The sequence below is a fragment of the Agelaius phoeniceus genome, chromosome 27, assembly GCF_051311805.1.
Source record: "Agelaius phoeniceus isolate bAgePho1 chromosome 27, bAgePho1.hap1, whole genome shotgun sequence".
Taxonomy (NCBI): Eukaryota; Metazoa; Chordata; class Aves; order Passeriformes; family Icteridae; genus Agelaius; species Agelaius phoeniceus.
The window spans coordinates 432,257-450,058 of NC_135291.1; the positions used below are offsets into that span (position 1 = coordinate 432,257).

Below are 17,802 nucleotides of genomic sequence, written 5' to 3' on the forward strand. Positions count from 1 at the left end.
GAGATACAGCCATATAAACCACACCCACATAAACCACACCCACAGGGAGATACAGCCAATAAATCACACCCACAGGGAGATACACCCACATAAACCACGCCCACAGGGAGATACAGCCCCATAGACCACGCCCACAGGGAGATACAGCCATATAAACCACACCTACATAAACCACACCCACAGGGAGATACAGCAAATAAACCACACCCTCAGGGAGATACAACCCCATAAACCACACCCACAGGGAGACACGCCCACATAAACCACAGCCACACAAACCACACCCACAGGGAGATACAGCCAATAAACCACACCCACAGGGAGACACAGCCAATAAACCACACCCACATTGAGACACGCCCACCTGGGTACACCCAGTGACCACACCCACACCCCAATGACCACGCCCCAATAACCACACCCACATGACCATACCCACACTAACCACACCCACAATGACCACACCCAATTCCCACCCCAACGACCACTCCCCCTTGGCCCCGCCCCCTGACCCACCCACGCAGCCCAGGGTCAGCACGCCGTGCCGGTAGCGCTCCCACTGCCGGGGCGGGGCCACGCCCCCAGGCCCCGCCCCTTCCTCCTCCTCCTCCTCCTCTTCCTCCCCCACCGGGGGCTCCTCCTCCTCCTCATCCTCATCATCCTCGGGGCGCTGCTCCGCCCGCTCCAGCCGCGCCCGCCAGCTGCTGAGGTCAACTGGGACAGAGAACGGGGGATACTGGGGGGGACTGGGAGGGGATTATGGGGGACTGGGAGGAGACTGGGGGATACTGGGGGATACTGGGATGGACTGGGGGGACTGGGAGGGGATTGGGTGCGATTGGGGGGGACTGGGAGGGGATTATGGGGGACTGGGGGATACTGGGAGGGACTGGGAGGGACTGGGATGGACTGTGGGGGCACTGGGGGAGACTGGGAGGGACTGGGGGGGACTGGGAGGGAACTGGGAGGGGACTGGGGGGGACTGGGAGGGGATTGGGGGATACTGGGATGGACTGGGGGGCACTGGGAGGGACTGGGGGGCACTGGGGACACAGGGATCCCCCCCCTCCCAGGGTCCCCCTTAGTGTCACCCCCACCCGTCACAAAGCTAAGCAGGGTCCGCCCCGGGCAGGGCCTGGATGGGTGACCCCAACCCCAATTCAACCCTGAGACCCCCCAGGGACCCCTCCCCATAGACCCAAACCCCCCCAAACCTCTCCAGGACCCCCCCAAATCACCTCAGGACCCCCTAAACCCCCCCCAAATCACCCCAGGGCCCCCCAAACGCCCCCAGGACCCCCCCAGGCCCCTCCCCACGCACCCGCCCCCCCCACGATCTCCTCGCAGGCCTCCAGCAGCAGCCGGGGTCCCATGGCGCGGCCCCAGCGCCCCCCCCTCTTCTTCTGCCTCTTCTGCAGCCCTGGGGAGCCCAAAAACACCAAATGTCACCCCAAAAACGGCAAATGTTACCCCAAAAATACAGAATGTCACCCCAAAAACAGCCCTGGGGACCCCAGAAACAGCCCTGGAGACCCCAAAACCAGCCAGGATCACCCCAAAAAGCAGCCCAGGGTCACCGCAAATCCTCTCAATGCCACCCCAAACCCCACAAATCCCCCCCAAATCCCCCCAAATTAACCCCCAAATCCCCCCAAAACACCCCAAATTTACCCCAAAACTCCCCAAATTCACCCCAAATCCCCCCAATATCGACCCCAAAAGCCCCCAAATTCACCCCAAACTCCTTTAGGGTGTTACCAGGGCCAGGGGGGGGTCCGGGGTTGGTGCTGAACGGGACCACCCGGGCGGGTCCATACCGGGCCCTCAGGTGGTGGCTCCCAAATTCACCCCAAAACTCCCCAAATTCACCCCAAAACCCCCAATATCGACCCCAAAACCCCCCAAATTCACCCCCAATCATTTACCAGGGCCAGGGGGGGGTCCGGGGTTGGTGCTGAACGGGACCACCCTGGCAGGGCCATACCGGGCCCTCAGGTGGTGGCTCCCAAATTCACCCCAAAACCTCCTAAAAACCCCCCAAATTCACCCCAAAACCTCCTAAAAAACCCCCCAAATTCACCCCAAATCCCCCCAAATTCACCCCAAATCCCCCCCAATCATTTACCAGGGCCAGGGGGGGGTCCGGGGTTGGTGCTGAACGGGACCACCCGGGCGGGGCCGTACTGGGCCCTCAGGTGGTGGCTCCCAAATTCACCCAAATTCACCCCAAATCCCCCCAAAACCCCCCAAATTCACCCCAAATCCCCCCCAATCATTTACCAGGGCCAGGGGGGGGTCCAGGGTTGGTGCTGAACGGGACCACCCGGGCGGGTCCATACCGGGCCCTCAGGTGGTGGCTCCAGGCCACGGCCACCGAGGGCGGGGCCAGGTCCACCTTGTTGAGGATGAGGATGAGGCCCTTGGCCAGGGCCTGCGTGACGTGGGCACAGAGGGACGGGGGGACACCCAGGGCCTGGGGGGACACAAAGGGACACAAAGGGACAGTCAGGGACAGTCAGGGACAGGGACACAAAGGGGACACAAAGGGACAGGGGGCACACAGGGATGGGGGCACGCCCAGGGCCTGGGGGGACACAAAGGGACACAAAGGGACAGTCAGGGACAGTCAGGGACAGGGACACAAAGGGGACACAAAGGGACAGGGGGCACACAGGGATGGGGGCACGCCCAGGGCCTGGGGGGACACAGGGGACACAAAGGGGACACAAAGGGACAGTCAGGGACAGTCAGGGACAGGGACACAAAGGGACAGGGGGCACACAGGGATGGGGGCACACAGGGATGGGGGCACACCCAGGGCCTGGGGACACAGGGGACACAAAGGGACAATCAGGGACAGTCAGGGACAGGGACACAAAGGGGACAGTCAGGGATGGGGGGACACAAAGGGGACAGGGGGCACACAGGGACGGGGGCACACCCAGGGCCTGGGGGGACAGAGGGGACATTTAGGGATGGGGGGACACAAAGGGGGACAGGGGGACACAAAGAGGACAATCAGGGATGCGGGGACACAAAGGGGACACAAAGGGACAGGGGGCACACAGGGACGGGGGCACGCCCAGGGCCTGGGGGGACACAGGGGACACAAAGGGGACAGTCAGGGATGGGGGGACACAGGGGACACAAAGGGGACAGGGGGGACACAAAGGGACACTCAGGAACAGACAGGGACAGGGGGCCACAGGGGACAGGGGGCACAGAGGGATGGGGGCACACCCAGGGCCTGGGGACAGAGGGGACACAAAGGGGACAGTCAGGGATGGGGGGGACACAGGGGACACAAAGGGACAGGGGGACACAAAGGGGACACTCAGGGATGGGGGGACACAAAGGGGACACAAAGGGGACAGTCAGGGACAGCCTAGGGGACAGTCAGGGATGGGGGCACACAGGGACGGGGGCACGCCCAGGGCCTGGGGGGACAAAGGGGACAGTCAGGGATGGGGGGACACAAAGGGGACACAAAGGGACAGTCAGGGACAGGGGGACACAAAGGGGACACAAAGGGACAATCAGGGACAGGGGGACACAAAGGGGACAGTCAGGGACACAAAGAGCACACCCAGGGCCTGGGGGGACACAAAGGGGACAGTCAGGGATGGGGGCACACAAGGACGGGGGCACGCCCAGGGCCTGGGGACACACAGGGGACACAAAGGGACAGTCAAGGACAGTCAGGGGGACACCAAGGGACAGGGGGACACCCAGGGGACACAGGATGACACAGATGACACAGAGGTGACACCCAGATGACACCCAGGTGAAACACATCACACACAGGTGACACACAGATCACACACACAGGTGACCCAAGTGACACACAGGTGACACAGGGACAGTCCCAGGTGACACAGATGACACCCGGGTGACACAGGTGACACACAGATCACACAGGTGACATGCAGGGTGACACCCGAGTGACACAGAGGCGGTACAGATGACACACAGAGGTGACACCCAGGTGACACCCAGGTGACACAGATGTGATACAGGTGGCACAGGTGTCACACAGATGACACAGGCGACACCCAGGATGACACCCAGGTGACACAAAGGTGACAATGAGGTGCCCCAGGTGACCCAGGTGACAATGAGGTGCCCCAGGTGTACCGGGTGCCGCGCATCAGCGATCAGCAGCACGATGTCCGACATCTCCAGCACGCGCCACAGCTGCCGCCACGTCTGGGGACAGCGCGGGGACAGCGCTGGGGCAGCGGCTCCCAGGGTACCCAAAAATGTCCCCAAAATGTCCCCAAATCCCCCTTAACACCCCCCTTGTCCCCAATGTCCCCAAAATGTCCCCTAAATCCCCGTTGACCCCCCAAAAATGTCCCCAATGTGCCCAAACACCCCAAAAATGTCCCCAAATCCCCCCTTAACCCCCCAAAAATGTCCCCAATGTCCCCAGAGCCTCCAAAATGTCCCCAAACCCCCCTTAACCCCCACAGTGTCCCCAATGTCCCCAAGCATGTCCCCAAATCCCTCCTTAGCCCCCCCAAAATGTCCCCAAATCCCCCTTAACACCCCCATTGTCCCAAATGTCCCCAAAAATGTCCCCAAATCCCCGTTGACCCCCCAAAAATGTTCCCAATGTGCCCAAACACCCCAAAAATGTCCCCAAATCCCCCCTTAACCCCCCAAAAATGTCCCCAAATCCCCTTTAACAACCGCAATGTCCCCAATGACCCCAAACCCCCAAAATGTCCCCAAACCCCCCTTAACCCCCCCCAGTGTCCCCAATGTCCCCAAACACCCCTTAACCCCCCCAAAATGTCCCCAAAGCCCCCAAAAATGTCCCCAAACCCCCCCAAAATATCCCCAATGTCCCCAAACCCCCCTTAACCTCCCTTCCCATGTCCCCCTCCCTGTCCCCAATGTCCCCAAATCCCTCCAATGTCCCCAAACCCCACCTTAACCCCCCCAAAATGTCCCCAAACCTCCCCAAAATGTCCCCAAATCCCCCCTCAACCCACCCAAAAATGTCCCCAAACCCCCCTTAACCCCCCCTACCATGTCCCCCTCCCTGTCCCCAACGTCCCCAAGACCCCCTTAACCCCCCCAAAATGTCCCCAACTCCCCCCAAACCCAGCTTTTGTCACCTCCAGGTTGTGCTCGAAGGGCGCCAGGCCCCGCCTGTCCCCTCCGCTGTCCCCGGGGGTGTCCCCGGTGTCCCCCAGCGCCCTCAGGAAGTCCCCAAACGCCGCCTCCTCCCGCGCCCGCAGCTCCTCGGGGCTCATCCCAAAGCTCCAGGCCGGGCGCCGGGGGAAATCCAGGCCTGGGGACACAAAGGGGGGGACAGGGGGGTCACCCTGGGGTGGGGGCACCTCCTGGGGGCACTTTGTCCTTTCCAGTGGCCATTTTGTTCCTTCAGGGGCCATTTTGTCCCTCCCAGGGGCCATTTTGTGCCTCCCAATGGCCACTCCCCCTTCCCATTAGCCCCGCCCCATTCAGAGTGGCCACTCCCCCTTTCCAGTGACCCCTCCCCATTCCCAAAAGCCCCTCCCCATTCCCAGTGACCACTTCCCATTCCCAGTGACCCCTCCCCATTCCCATTAGCCCTGCCCCATTCCCATTGACCCCTCCCCATTCCCATTAGCCCCGCCCCATTCCCATTAGCCCCGCCCCATTCCCAGTGGCCACTCTCCCTCCCAGTGACCCCTCCCCTTTCCCAGTGACCCCTCCCTATTCCCATTAGCCCCGCCCCATTCAGAGTGGCCACTCCCCCTTTCCACTGGCCACTCCCCATTCCCAGTGCCCCCTCCAATTCCCCATTCCCAATGGCCCCTCGCCCTTCCCATTAGCCCCGCCTCATTCCCATTAGCCCCTCCCGATTCCCATTGGCCACTCCCCATTCCCATTGGCCCTGCCCCATTCCAGGGACCCCTCCCCATTCCCGGTGACCCCATCCCCATTCCCATTAGCCCCTCCCCATTCTGATTGACCCCTCCCCATTCCCATTAGCCCTGCCCCATTCCCATTAGCCCCTCCCCATTCTGATTGACCCCTCCCCATTCCCATTAGCCCCTCCCCATTCCCATTGCCCCGCCCCCTCACCGGGCCCGTAGACGCTGTCGGGGTCCAGCTCCAGGGCGCTCTCGGGCAGCAGCTCCAGCAGCTCCTCCTGGGCCCGGCGCCGGCTCCGCTCCAGGGCCTCGGCCCGGGGCCCCCCCAGCTGCAGCCGGAACCTGGGGGGGCACTGGGGGGGTCACCGGGCCGGAACCCCCGCATGGGGTCCCCCACCCACGGCTGGACCCCGCTCTGGGCCCGGACACCCGGGATCCGGGCCGGGTTTTCCCTCCAGCCTGGGTTCCAGTGAAATCCAGGCCAGGTTTTCCCTCCAGCCTGGGTTCCAGGTGAAACACAGGCTGGGTTTTGCCTCCAGCCCGGGCTCCGGGTGGAATCCAGGCTGGGTTTTGCCTTAAACCTTGATTCCCAGTGAAATCTAGGCCAGGTTTTCCCTCCAGCCTGGGTTTCCAGTGAAATCGAGGCCAGGTTTTGTCTCCAGCCTGGGTTCCAGTGAAATCCAGGCCAGGTTTTCCCTCCCATTAATTCCCAGCCCAAATCCAGTCCAGGTTTCCCCCAACCCCAATTTCACTTTAAATCCAATCCAGGCGGTTTCCCATTCCCAGCCCAAATCCACTCCAGGTTTCCCCTCCCGTTAATCTCCATCCAAAATCCAGTCCTGACTCTTTCCTATTCCCAATCCCAGTCCAAATCCAGTCCGGGCTTTCCCTCATTTTAATTCCCATCCAAAATCCGGTCCAAGTTTTCTCCTATTCCCAATTCCAGCCTAAATCCGGTCCAGGCTCTTTCTCCTATTAATCCCCACCCCAAATCCAGTCCGGGTTTTCCCTCAGGTTTATTCCCATCCGAAATCCAGTCCGGGATTTCCGTTCCATTAATCCCCACCTCAAATCCAGTCCAGGCTTTCCTTTAGGTTAATTCCCAACCCAAATCCAGTCCGAGTTTTCCCTCCCGTTAATTCCCAACCCAAATCCAGGCCGGGCTTTCCCTCCCGTTAATCCCCACCTCAAATCCAGCTCGGGTTTTCCCTCCCGTTAATTCCCAACCCAAATCCAGTCCGTGCTTTCCCTCCCGTTAATCCCCATCCCAATCCCGTTATTTTCCCCCCTCTCACCTGCCGGGGTCGTGGCGCCGGGGGGGCTCTGAGGGGGGGTCTCCGGGGGGGCCATCGCCGCCCCGTTCGCGGCTCCCGCTGCGGCTGCCGGGGCCCGAGGCCGGCCCGGCCGGGGCATCTGAGGCCACCAGGGTGAGAGCTCAGGGGGTCCCGGGCCCCTTCCCGGGGCTCTTTCCCCTCATAATCCGAAGGCCCCAGCCTCCATTCCCAGGGGTCCTTCCCCTCTCTCCCGGGGCTCCCAGCCTCCATTCCCGGGGGTCTTTCCCCTCATAAACCGGGGCCCCCAGCCCCCATCCCCGGGGGTCTTTCCCCTCATGATCCGAAGGTTCCAGCCCCCATTTCCGGGGGCCTTTCCCCTCATAAACCGGAGATCCCAGCCTCCATTCCCGGGGGTCCCGTCCCTATCTCCCGGCGCCCCCAGCCCCCATCCCCGGGGGTCTTTCCCCTCTCTCTCAGCGCCCCCATCCCCGGGGGTCCCTCTCCCCCCATCCCGAGGGTCCCGACCCCCTCTCCCGGAGCCCCCAGCCCCTCCCTCACCGCCCCGTTTCCGCTCCCGCCGGTCCCGGAGCTGTTGCTTTTTCCGCTTGGCGCTGAACGGCACCTTGCGGGGCATGACGGGAGCGCACGTGACGGGGCGGGGCCGCGCTCCGCCAATAGGCTTAAAGGGGCGGAGACACGCTGAGGGGAGGAGCCAATAGGCCGGCGAATCGCCTCGGGCCCGCGGCGTGATTGACAGGTCGGCCGACTAATAGCAGCGCAGCGCACCCGGCAGGGTGGGATCAGCCAATAGGAGAACGCGTTACCTCAGGGATAGGCGGGACAAAAAGGCGCTAGCCAATAGCGAAAGAAGCGCGTGGGCGGTGGGCGGGGTTTGAGGAGGAGCGGACCAATGGGAAGCGGCGTCGCGGCCCGGAAGCAGCTCTGGACGGCGGTGGCGGCGCATGCGCAGTGCGCGGTGCCCGGCCATGCCGAAGGGAGCGCGGCAGGCGGGGGCCAAGCAGGAGGAATGGAAGGGGGGGGAGGAGGAGGGTGAGACCCCCGGGAGGGGACCCCGAAATTGGGGGAGACCCCCGGGAAATGGGGGGAGGAGGAGGGTGAGACCCCCGGGATGGGACCCCGGGATTGGGGGGAGACCCCCGTAATGGGACCCCGGGATTGGAGGGGATGGGGACCCCAGAAATGGCGGGAAGGGGGTGGGACCCCCGTGAGGGGACCCCGGGACTGAGGGGGGACCCCGGGAACGGAACCCCCGGGATTGAGGGGAGACCCCCAGGAAGGGACCCCAAAACTGGGGGGGGGATGAGGGTGAGACCCCCGTGAGGGGACCCCAAAATTGTGAGGGGGGAGAGAATCCCGTGAGGGGACCCCGGGATTTTGGGGAGACCCCCGGGGCTGGAACCCTCAGGATTTGGGGAGAGCCCCTCAGGATTTTGTGCCCATTTCTTTTTTCCCCCCATTTTTTCACCCCAAACCCATCAATTTTGGGGGAACCCCTCCCCTCGACCAACCCCCAAATTTGGGGAGGGGCCTCCCCCCAAACTTTTGGATTTTGGGGCGCCCCCAGACCCATTTAACCCCTCCCTCCCCAGAGCAACCGGTCAAGAAGGGCAAGAAGGACCGGAAGGGCAAGAAATCCGTGAGTGACCCCTGACCTTTGACCTCTGACCCCTCCTCCAAATTCCTGGGGACCCCTCCCTTGATTCCCGAAATTCCAGGACCCCAAAATTCCCGGATTTTCCCTGAAATTCCTGGATTTCCCCTCAAAATTCCCATTTTCTTCCCCAAAAATCCCGAATTTTCCCAAAATTCCCAACTTTCCCCTCAAATGTTCCAAATCTTCCCCAAAAATTCCCTTTTTCCCCCCAAAATTCCCAGATTTCCCTGAAATTCCCATTTTCCCCCCCAAAATTCCCAATTTTCCCCAAAATTCCTGAATTTTTCCCCTAAAATTCCCATTTTCCCCCCAAATTCTGACATTTCCCTCCAAAATTACCATTTTCTTCCCTAAAATTCCTGAACTTTCCCAAAATTCCCAACTTTCCCCTCAAAAGCCCCAAATTTTCCCAAAATTCCCATTTTTCCCCCCAAAATTCCCGAATTTTCCCCAAATTCCCGAATTTTCCCCCCAGTTCTTCGAGGAATTGGCTGAGGAGGAGAAGGCGGCGCCGGCCCCGCCCCCTCCTGCCCCCGAGAAGGAGGGGCCAGCACCCGCCCAGGTTAATTATGCTAATTAGGCTAATAAGTTATGCAAATTACATTAATTTGTTCTGCTAATTAGGGTGATTGGGGTGGGGTTTGTGAAGGGGAGGGTGGGGAAGGGGTTAATTGGGGTGGGAGGGGCTTAATTGGTGGGGATTGTGGGAGGGGTTAAAGGGGGAGGAGCTTAAAAGGGCGGGGTTAGGGGAAGGGGAGGGGCTAAAGTGGGTGTGGCATAAAGGGGAGGGGATAAAGAGGGTGGGGTTGAAGAGGTGGGGCTAAAGGGGGTGTGGATCAAAGGGGAGGGGCTAAAAGCTAAAGGGGAGGGGCTAAAATGGGTGGGTTTCAATTGGGTGTGGGATTAAGTGGGTGGGGCTAAAGGGGAGGGGCTTAAAGGGGTGGAGCCAGTGGGGAGGGGCTAAAAAAGGTTGGAGCCAATGGAATGAGGTTAAAGGGGAGGGGCTAAAGTGGGTGGGGTAAAATGGGTGGGACCAAAGGGGGTGGAGCTAAAGAGGTGGGGCTAAAGGGGGTGGGGCTAAAGGTGGCAGAAGGGGAGGGGCTTAAAGGGGTGGGGCCAAACAAGTGGGAGTTAAAAGGGGGGGAATGGGTGGGGCTTAATGGGGAGGGCTAAAAGGGGTGGGGCTAATGGGGAGGGGCCTAAATGGGTGGGGCTAAAGGTGGTAAAAGGGGAGGGCTAAAAGGGGGTGGGGCCCAACAGGTTGGGGTTAAGGGGTGGGGGAAATGGGTGGGGCTCAAAGGGGAGGGGGCAAAGTGGGTGGGGGCTTAGAGGGGAGGGGCTAAAGGGGTGTGGCTAATGGGGAGGGGCCTAAATGGGTGGGGCTAAAGGCGGTAAAAGGGGAGGGGCTAAAAGGGGTGGGGCCCAACAGGTTGGGGTTAAAGGGGAGGGGAAAATGGGTGGGGCTTAATAGGGTGGGGCCTAAAGGGGTGGGGCTTGGAGGGGAGGGGCTAAAGGGGTGGGGCTAATGGGGAGGGGCCTAAATGGGTGGGGCTAAAAGGGGTGGGGCCCAACAGGTTGGGGTTAAAGGGGAGGGGACAATGGGTGGGGGCTTAATAGGGTGGGGCTAAAATGGGAGGGGCTAAAAGGGGTGGGGCTTAGGAAGGTGTTGAATGTGTTTAAAGGGGAGGGGCTTAGCAGGGTGGTGCTAAAATAGGCGGAGCCAAACCCCACCTGCATCCTCAAGCATGTAATGAGTACCTAATTAGCATAATGAATATTAATGAACCCCACAGGGGGCGCGGCGGAAGCGGGAGCGGAGGAAGGAGGGGCGGCGGCCGCGGGGGGCGGAGCCTGAGCCCGAGGAGGCGGAGCTGAGCCGGAGGCTCCAGGCCCTGGCGGCCGCGGCCGACGAGGAGGAGGAGGAGGAGGAGGAGGAAGGTCCTGGAGGGGAATTTGGGGGAATTTGGGGGGAATTTTTGGGGAATTTGGGGGGAAATTTTGGGGAAATTTTGGGGGAAATTGGGGGGGAATTTGGGGGGAATTTTTGGGGAAATTTGGGGGGAACTTGGGGGGAATTTTGGGGAATTTGGGGGAATTTGGGGGGGATTTTTGGGGGTCCTGAGGGGGAATTTGGGGAAAATTTGGGGAGAATTTGGGGGAATTTTTGGGGGTCCTGAGGGGGAATTTGGGGAAAATTTGGGGGGAATTTGGGGGGAATTTTGGGGGTCCTGGAAGCGAATTTGGGGGGGAAATTTGAGGGGTCCTGGAGGGGATTTGGGGGGGAGAATTTGGGGGGTCCTGGGGGGGAATTTTTGGGGAAATTTGGCGAAGTTTGGGGAGAATTTGGGGGGTCCTGGAAGGGGGAATTTGGGGGAGGTTTGGGGGATCCTGGGGAGGGGAATTTGGGGGGTTCTGGGGGGGAATTTGGGGGGAATTTTTGGGGAAATTTGGGGGGAATTTGGGGGGAATTTTTGGGGGTCCTGGGGGGGAATTTTTGGGGAAATTTGGTGAAGTTTGGGGGAGAATTTGGGGGTCCTGGGGGGGCAGATTTGGGGAAAATTTGGGGGTCCTGGAAGGGGGAATTTGGGGAGGTTTGGGGGGTCCTGGGGGGGAATTTTGGGGGAATTTGGGGGGAATTTTGGGGGAATTTGGGGGGAATTTTGGGGGAATTTGGGGGGGAGTTTTGGGGGTCCTGGAAACGAATTTGGGGGGGAAATTTGAGGGGTCCTGGAGGGGATTTGGGGGGAATTTGAGGGGGTCCTGGGGGGAATTTTGGGGAGAATTTGGGGGGTCCTGAGGGGGAATTTGGGGGAGGAAATTTTGGGGGGAATTTTTTGGGAAATTTGGGGGGAATTTGGGGGGGAATTTTCGGGGGTCCTGGGGGGGGAATTTTTGGGGAAATTTGGCGAAGTTTGGGGGAGAATTTGGGGATCCTGGGGGGGGGAATTTGGGGGAGGTTTGGGGGGGTCCTGGAAGGGGGAATTTGGGGGGAATTTTTGGGGGGTCCTGGAGGGGATTTGGGGGGAATTTATGGGGGAATTTGGGGGGAATTTGGGGGGTCCTGGGGGGCGGAATTTGTGGGGGGAATTTGGGGGGTTCCGGGTGGGAATTTGGGGGCAGAATTTGGGGGTCCTGGGGGGTATTTGGGGGGGAATTTTGGGGGTCCTGGAAGGGGGAAATTGAGGAGGATTTTGGGGGGAAATTTCGAGGGTCCTGGGGGAATTTGGGGGGAATTTGGGGGTCCTGGGGGGCTCTGAGGCCTCGGGGACCCCTCAGTGACGCCCCCCAAATTCTGCCCACAGCTCCAGTGGGGAGGAAGGGAGCGAGGAGGAGGAAGGTGAGGGGGAAAATGGGCGAAAATGGGGGGAAAAATGGGGAAAAATGAGGGGAAATGGGAAAAAATGGGGAAAATCCCAAGAAATTGGGGGGAAATGTGGGAAAAGAAGAGGAAATGCTGGAAAATAGAAAAAATTCACAAAAAAAGGGGAAAAAAATCCATAAAAAGGGGGGAAAAATCCACAAAAAGGGGGGAAAATTCATAAAAAGGGAGGAAAAATCCACAGAAATGGAGGAAAAATGGGAAAAAAAGGGAAAATTGTCTAAAAATTGGGGAAATACATAAAAATGGGGAAAAGTCCCCAAAAATAGGGAAAAAATGTTCAAAAATAGGGAAAAATGCTCAAAAATGGGGAAAATCAGCTAAAAAATGGGGAAAAATCCCCAAAAATGGGAAAATTCATGAAATATGGCAAAAGTCCCTCAAAAATGGGGAAAATCACAAAAATGGGGAAAATCTTCAAAAATGGAGGAAAAATGCAAAAAAAATTGAAAAATCTCAAAAAATGGTGAAAAAAATCACAAAAACTAGGAAAATCAGCCCAAAATTGGGGAAAATCAGTCAAAATGGGGAAAATCAGCCAAAAATGGGGAAAATGCTCAAAAATGGGGGAAAATCCCCTAAAATTGGGAAATTCACAAAATATGGTAAAAGTCTCTTAGAAAATGGGGAAAATCCTTAAAAATGGGAGGAAAAATGCAAAAAAAAATTGAAAATTTTCCAAAAATGGTGAAAAAATCCCCAAAATTGGGGAAAATCAGCCAAAAATGGGGAAAATCCCCTAAAATTTGGAGAATTCATGAAATGTGGCAAAAATCTCTCAAAAAATGGGGAAAATCCTTAAAAATGGGAGGAAAAATTGCAAAAAAATTTTGAGAAATCCCCAAAAATTGTGAAAAAATCACCAAAATTGGGGAAAATCAGCCAAAATTGGGGAAAATCAGCCAAAAATGGGGAAAAAATGCTCAAAATGGGGAAAATCCCAAAAATGGGGAAAATCTTCAAAAATGGAGGAAAATGCAAAAAAAAAATTGAAAAAATTTCCAAAAATGGTGAAAAAATCACCAAAAATAGGAAAATTGGGGAAATCAGCAAAAAATGGGGAAAAATCCCGAAAAATGGGGAAAATCAGCCCAAAAATGGGGAAAATCAGCCCAAAAATGGGAAAAATCCCCAAAAATGGGGAAAAATGAAAATAAAAAATGAGAAAAATGAGAAATTTCCTTCAGGATGGGGGGAAAATCCCTCAGGGATGGGAATTTCAAGGAAAAATCCTAAAAAAAGGGGAAAAATCTGAATAAAAAATGGGAATTTTGGGGGGTTTTGGGTTTGAGGGTGGCTGCAGGTGGAATTTGGGGGCAAATGGAAAATTTGGGGTTTTTTTGGTGCTTTTTAGGGTGGAAATGTTTTCGCTGCCCTGAAGGAGGAGCAGAGCGAGGAGGAGGAGGAGGAGGAGGAGGAAAAGGAGAGAAAAACAACCAAGGGCAAAGGGAACAAGGTGGGGAGAAAGCCAAAAATTTATGGGGAAAAACCAAAAATTTGTGGGAAAAAAGCCAAAATTCCTGGGGAAAAAAAAACCAAAAATTATGGGGATAAAGCAAAAAATCCTGGGAAAAAACCCTAAAAATCCCTGAAAAAATCCCAAAAATTTATGGGAAAAAAACCCAAAATTCCTGGGAAAAAACCCAAAAATTTGTGGGAAAAAAGCCAAAAAAATTCTGAAAAAAACCCCAAAATTGCTGGAAAAAAACCCCAAAATTTCTGGGGAAAATCGCAAAAATTTGTGGGAAAAAAGTCAAAAATTCCTGGGGAAAAACAAAAAAAATTTATGGGAAAAAAACCCAAAAAATCCTGGGAAAAAACCCAAACATTTACGGGATAAAACCAAAAAAATCCTGTAAGAAACCCCAAAAATCCCTGGAAAAAAAAACCTCAAAAATTTATGGAAAAAAACCCCCAAAATTCCTGGGGAAAAACCAAAAAAAACTTATGGGAATAAACCAAAAATCCTGAAAAAAGAAACCCAAAATTCCTGAAAAAAACCCCAAAAAATTCTGAAAAAAAACCCCAAAATTCCTGGGGAAAAACCAAAAAAATCCTGAAAAAAACCCCCAAAAATTCCTGAAAAAAACCCTAAAAATTCCTGAAAATAAACCTAAAAATTTCTGAAAAAACCCAAAATTTTATGGGAAAAAACCCCAAAAATTCCTGGAAAAAAACCCAAAAATTTATGGGAAAAAACCCCAAAAATCCCTCAAAAAAAACCTAAATTTCTGGGGAAAAAACCCAAAGTTCCTGGAAAAAACAAAAAAAATCCTGAAAAAAAACCCCAAAAATTCTTGGAAAAAAACCTAAAAATTTCTGAAAAAAAAAACCCCAAAAAATTCTGAAAAAACCCCAAAATTCCTGGGAAAAAAACCCCAAAATTCCTGGGAAAAAAACCCAAAAATTTCTGGGGAAAAACCCAAAATTCCTGGGGAAAAACCCCAAAAATTCCTGAAAAAAAACTCTAAAAATTTCTGAAAAAACCCAAAAATCCCTCAAAAAAAACCCCCAAAATCCCTAAAAATTCCTCAAATTCCCTCAAAAAAACCCAAAATCCCTTCAAAAACCCCAAAATCCCAAATTCCCTCAAAAAGACCCAAAATCCCCAAAAACCCCAAATTTTTGGTGTCCCCAGGAGGAAGAGGAGGCCGAGAAGAGGAAGAAGAAAAATCCCAAAAAGAAAAACCCAAAGAGAAGAAAAAGGTGAAAATTTGGGGCTTTTTTCCCAATTTTGGGGCTTTTTTGTCCAATTTTTGGGTTTTTTTGACCCAAATTTTTGGGGTTTTTTTCCTCCAATTTTGGGGGTTTTTGCCCAATTTTTGGGTTTTTTTCCTCCCAAAATTTTTGGGGTTTTTTTCCCCCAATTTTGGGCTTTTTCCCCCCAATTTTGGGGTTTTTTCCCCCCAATTTTTTGGGTTTTTTGCCCCAATTTTGGGATTTTTTTTCCCCAATTTTGGGATTTTCCCCCAATTTTTTGGGTTTTTTTCCCAAATTTTTGGGATTTTTCCCCCCAATTTTTGGGATTTTTTTCCCCCCAATTTTGGGTCCTTTCCCCCAATTCTTGGGATTTTTTCCTCAATTTTTGGGTTTTTTCCCCCAATTTTGGGGTTTCCCCCCCCAATTTTGGGGTTTTCCCCCCCCAATTTTGGGATTTTTACCCCAATTTTTTGGATTTTTTTCCCCCAATTTTGGGTTTTCTCCCCCCATTTTTGGGGCATTTCTCCCCCAATTTTAGGGGTTTTTTCCCCCCAGTTTTGGGATTTTTTCCCCCCAGTTTTGGATTTTTTTCCTCCCCAATTTTGGTTTTTTTTCTCCCCAATTTTGGGGTTTTTTTCCTCCAATTTGGGATTTTTTTCCCAATTTTGGCTTTTTTTTCCCCCAATTTTTTGAGTTTTTCCCCCCAATTTTGGCATTTTTCCCCCCAATTTTGTTTTTTTTTCCCCAATTTTGGGATTTCCCCCATTTTTTAACATTTTCCCCTTTTTGGGGCATCCCAAAGGTCCCAAATTTGGGGAATTTTCTCATTTTTCTCCCCAAATCCTCAGGGGAGGCCCCCAGTGATGAGGATGAGGCCGAAGGCTCCGAGGAGGCCCCGGGCACGAAGGTGAGGGGGGAACGGGGGGGGTTTGGGGCTTTTTGGGCGGAAAAACCCCAAAATTTGGGATTTGGGGGTGAAGGGGCCGAAATTTGGGGTCAAAAATGCCAAAATTTGGGTTTTGTAGGGCCAAAAACCCCAAAATTTGGGATTTTTTAAGGTAAAAAACTCGAAAATTTGGGGTCAAAACCTCCAAAATTTGGGGTCAAAAATTCCAAAATTTGGGGTCAAAACCTCAAAAATTTGGGGTCAAAAATTCCAAAATTTGGGTTTTTTTAGGGTCAAAAGTTCCAAAATTTGGGGGTTTTGGGTGGAAAACTCCAAAATTTGGGATTTTTTTAAGGGTTGAAAACTCCAAATTCAGGGTCAAAACCTCCAAAATTTGGGGTTTTTTAAGGATCAAAACCACCAAAATTTGGGATTTTTTAAGGGTTGAAAACTCCAAAATTCGGGGTCAAAAACTCCAAAATTTTTGATTTTTTAGGGTTGAAAGTTCCAAAATTTGGAGTTTTTCAAGGGTTGAAAACTCCAAAATTTGGGGTCAAAAACTCCAAAATTTGGGATTTTTTAGGATCAAGAACTGCAAAATTTGGGGGTTTTAGGGTTGAAAATTCCAAAATTTGGGGTCTAAAACTCCAAAATTTGGGGTTTTTTTAAAATAAAAAAATCCAAAATTTTGGGATTTTTTAAGGGTTGAAAACTCCAAAATTTGGGGTCAAAAACTCCAAAATTTGGGGGTTTTTAGGATCAAGAACTGCAAAATTTGGGGTTTTTAGGGCCGAAAACTCAAAAATTTGGGGTCAAAAACTCCAAAATTTGAGATTTTTTAAGGGTTGAAACTCCAAAATTCGGGGTCGAAACCTCCAAAATTTTGGGATTTTTGGGGTCAAAAACTCCGAAAATTTGGGATTTTTTGGGATGAAGATGCCAAAATTTGGGGTTTTTTAGGGTCAAAAACTCCAAAATTTGGGATTTTTTAAGGTTGAAGACTCCAAAATTTTGGGTTTTTGAGGTTTTTTGAGTTTTTGGGGTTTTTTGGGGTTTTTCGGATGTGAGCCCCCAAATTTTGGGTTTTTTGGGGTTTTTTTGAGTTTTGGGAATGTAAGACCCCAAATTTTGGAGTTTTTGGGATTTTTGGGGTTTTTTGGGATGTGAATCCCCAAATTTGGAGTTTTTGGGTTTTTTTGAGGTGTGAGACCCCAAATTTTGGGATTTTTGGGTTTTTTGGGGTTTTTTGGGGTTTTTTGGGGTTTTTTGGGATGTGAGCCCCCAAATTTTGGGATTTTGGGGTTTTTTGGGATGTGAACCCCCAAATTTGGCGTTTTTGGGGATTTTTGGGTTTTTTGGGGGTTTTGGGGATGTGAGACCCCCAAATTTTGGTATTTTTGGAGTTTTTGGGGGTTTTTTGGGATTTATGACCCCAAATTTTGGGATTTTTTGGGGTTTTTTGGGATATAAAACCCCAAATTTTGGGTTTTTTGGGCCAGAACAAATTCGGGGCCCTGAGGGATGAGGAAGAGGAAGAGGAGGAGGAAGGAGGAGCCCGGAAGGGGAGCGAGAACGTGAGTGTGGGGAATGGGGATTTTGGGGTGAATTTGGGGATTTTTGGGTCATTTTGGATTTTTGGGTTTAATTTGGGACATTTTGGGTTTATTTTGGGATTTTTGGGTTTAATTTGGGATTTTTGGGGTTTTTTGGGGGGTTTTTTGGTTTATTTGGGATTTTTTGGGTTTAATTTGGGATTTTTGGGGTTAATTGGGGATTTTTGGGTTTAATTTGGGGTTTATTTTAAAATATTTTGGGGAATTTGGGGGATTTTGGGGATATTTTGGGGTATTTTGGGATATTTCTGGAATTTGGGGGGTTTTGGATATTTTGGGTCATTTTGGGGATATTTTGGGGTACTTTGGGTCATTTTTTTCCGTTTTGGGTCATTTTGGGTCATTTTGGGATATTTTGGGTCATTTTGTCCATTTTTGTCCATTTTTGTCCATTTTTGTCCCTTTTGG

The 17,802-nt window shown here is 53.2% G+C and overlaps 2 protein-coding genes across 3 annotated transcripts in view; one reads left to right on the forward strand and one right to left on the reverse strand.

The window, feature by feature from the left end:
* The window catches only part of GNL1 (G protein nucleolar 1 (putative)), a 30,367-nt gene extending 22,546 nt beyond the window's left edge, over positions 1-7,821 (reverse strand). For both annotated transcript variants that reach the window (XM_077191013.1, XM_077191014.1), the window contains exons 1-8: positions 7,700-7,821; positions 7,163-7,280; positions 6,079-6,209; positions 5,124-5,299; positions 4,135-4,206; positions 2,281-2,473; positions 1,322-1,420; positions 517-714 (exon numbers count right to left, since the gene is read on the reverse strand). In XM_077191013.1, the coding sequence (XP_077047128.1) occupies positions 517-714; positions 1,322-1,420; positions 2,281-2,473; positions 4,135-4,206; positions 5,124-5,299; positions 6,079-6,209; positions 7,163-7,280; positions 7,700-7,775 (1,063 nt within the window). In that variant the 5' untranslated portion in view covers positions 7,776-7,821. The remainder of the gene's footprint in view (positions 1-516; positions 715-1,321; positions 1,421-2,280; positions 2,474-4,134; positions 4,207-5,123; positions 5,300-6,078; positions 6,210-7,162; positions 7,281-7,699) is intronic.
* A 237-nt stretch (positions 7,822-8,058) lies between these two features.
* On the forward strand, positions 8,059-14,905 carry LOC143695801 (uncharacterized). The gene is made up of 7 exons (XM_077191029.1): positions 8,059-8,191; positions 8,752-8,798; positions 9,292-9,378; positions 10,610-10,754; positions 12,119-12,153; positions 13,550-13,651; positions 14,834-14,905. Exons 1-7 carry the CDS (start codon positions 8,104-8,106, stop codon positions 14,903-14,905), a joined length of 576 nt encoding a protein of 191 aa, XP_077047144.1. The 5' UTR covers positions 8,059-8,103.
* The last annotated feature ends 2,897 nt before the right edge of the window (positions 14,906-17,802 follow it).

Coding starts and splice junctions, on each gene's coding strand:
- LOC143695801 (XM_077191029.1), top strand. CDS start 8,104: ATGCGCAGTGCGCGGTGCCCGGCCATGCCGAAGGGAGCGCGGCAGGCG. Junction 8,799..9,291: donor ACCGGAAGGGCAAGAAATCC/GTGAGTGACCCC, acceptor TTTTCCCCCCAG/TTCTTCGAGGAATTGGCTGA. Junction 13,652..14,833: donor CCAAGGGCAAAGGGAACAAG/GTGGGGAGAAAG, acceptor TGGTGTCCCCAG/GAGGAAGAGGAGGCCGAGAA.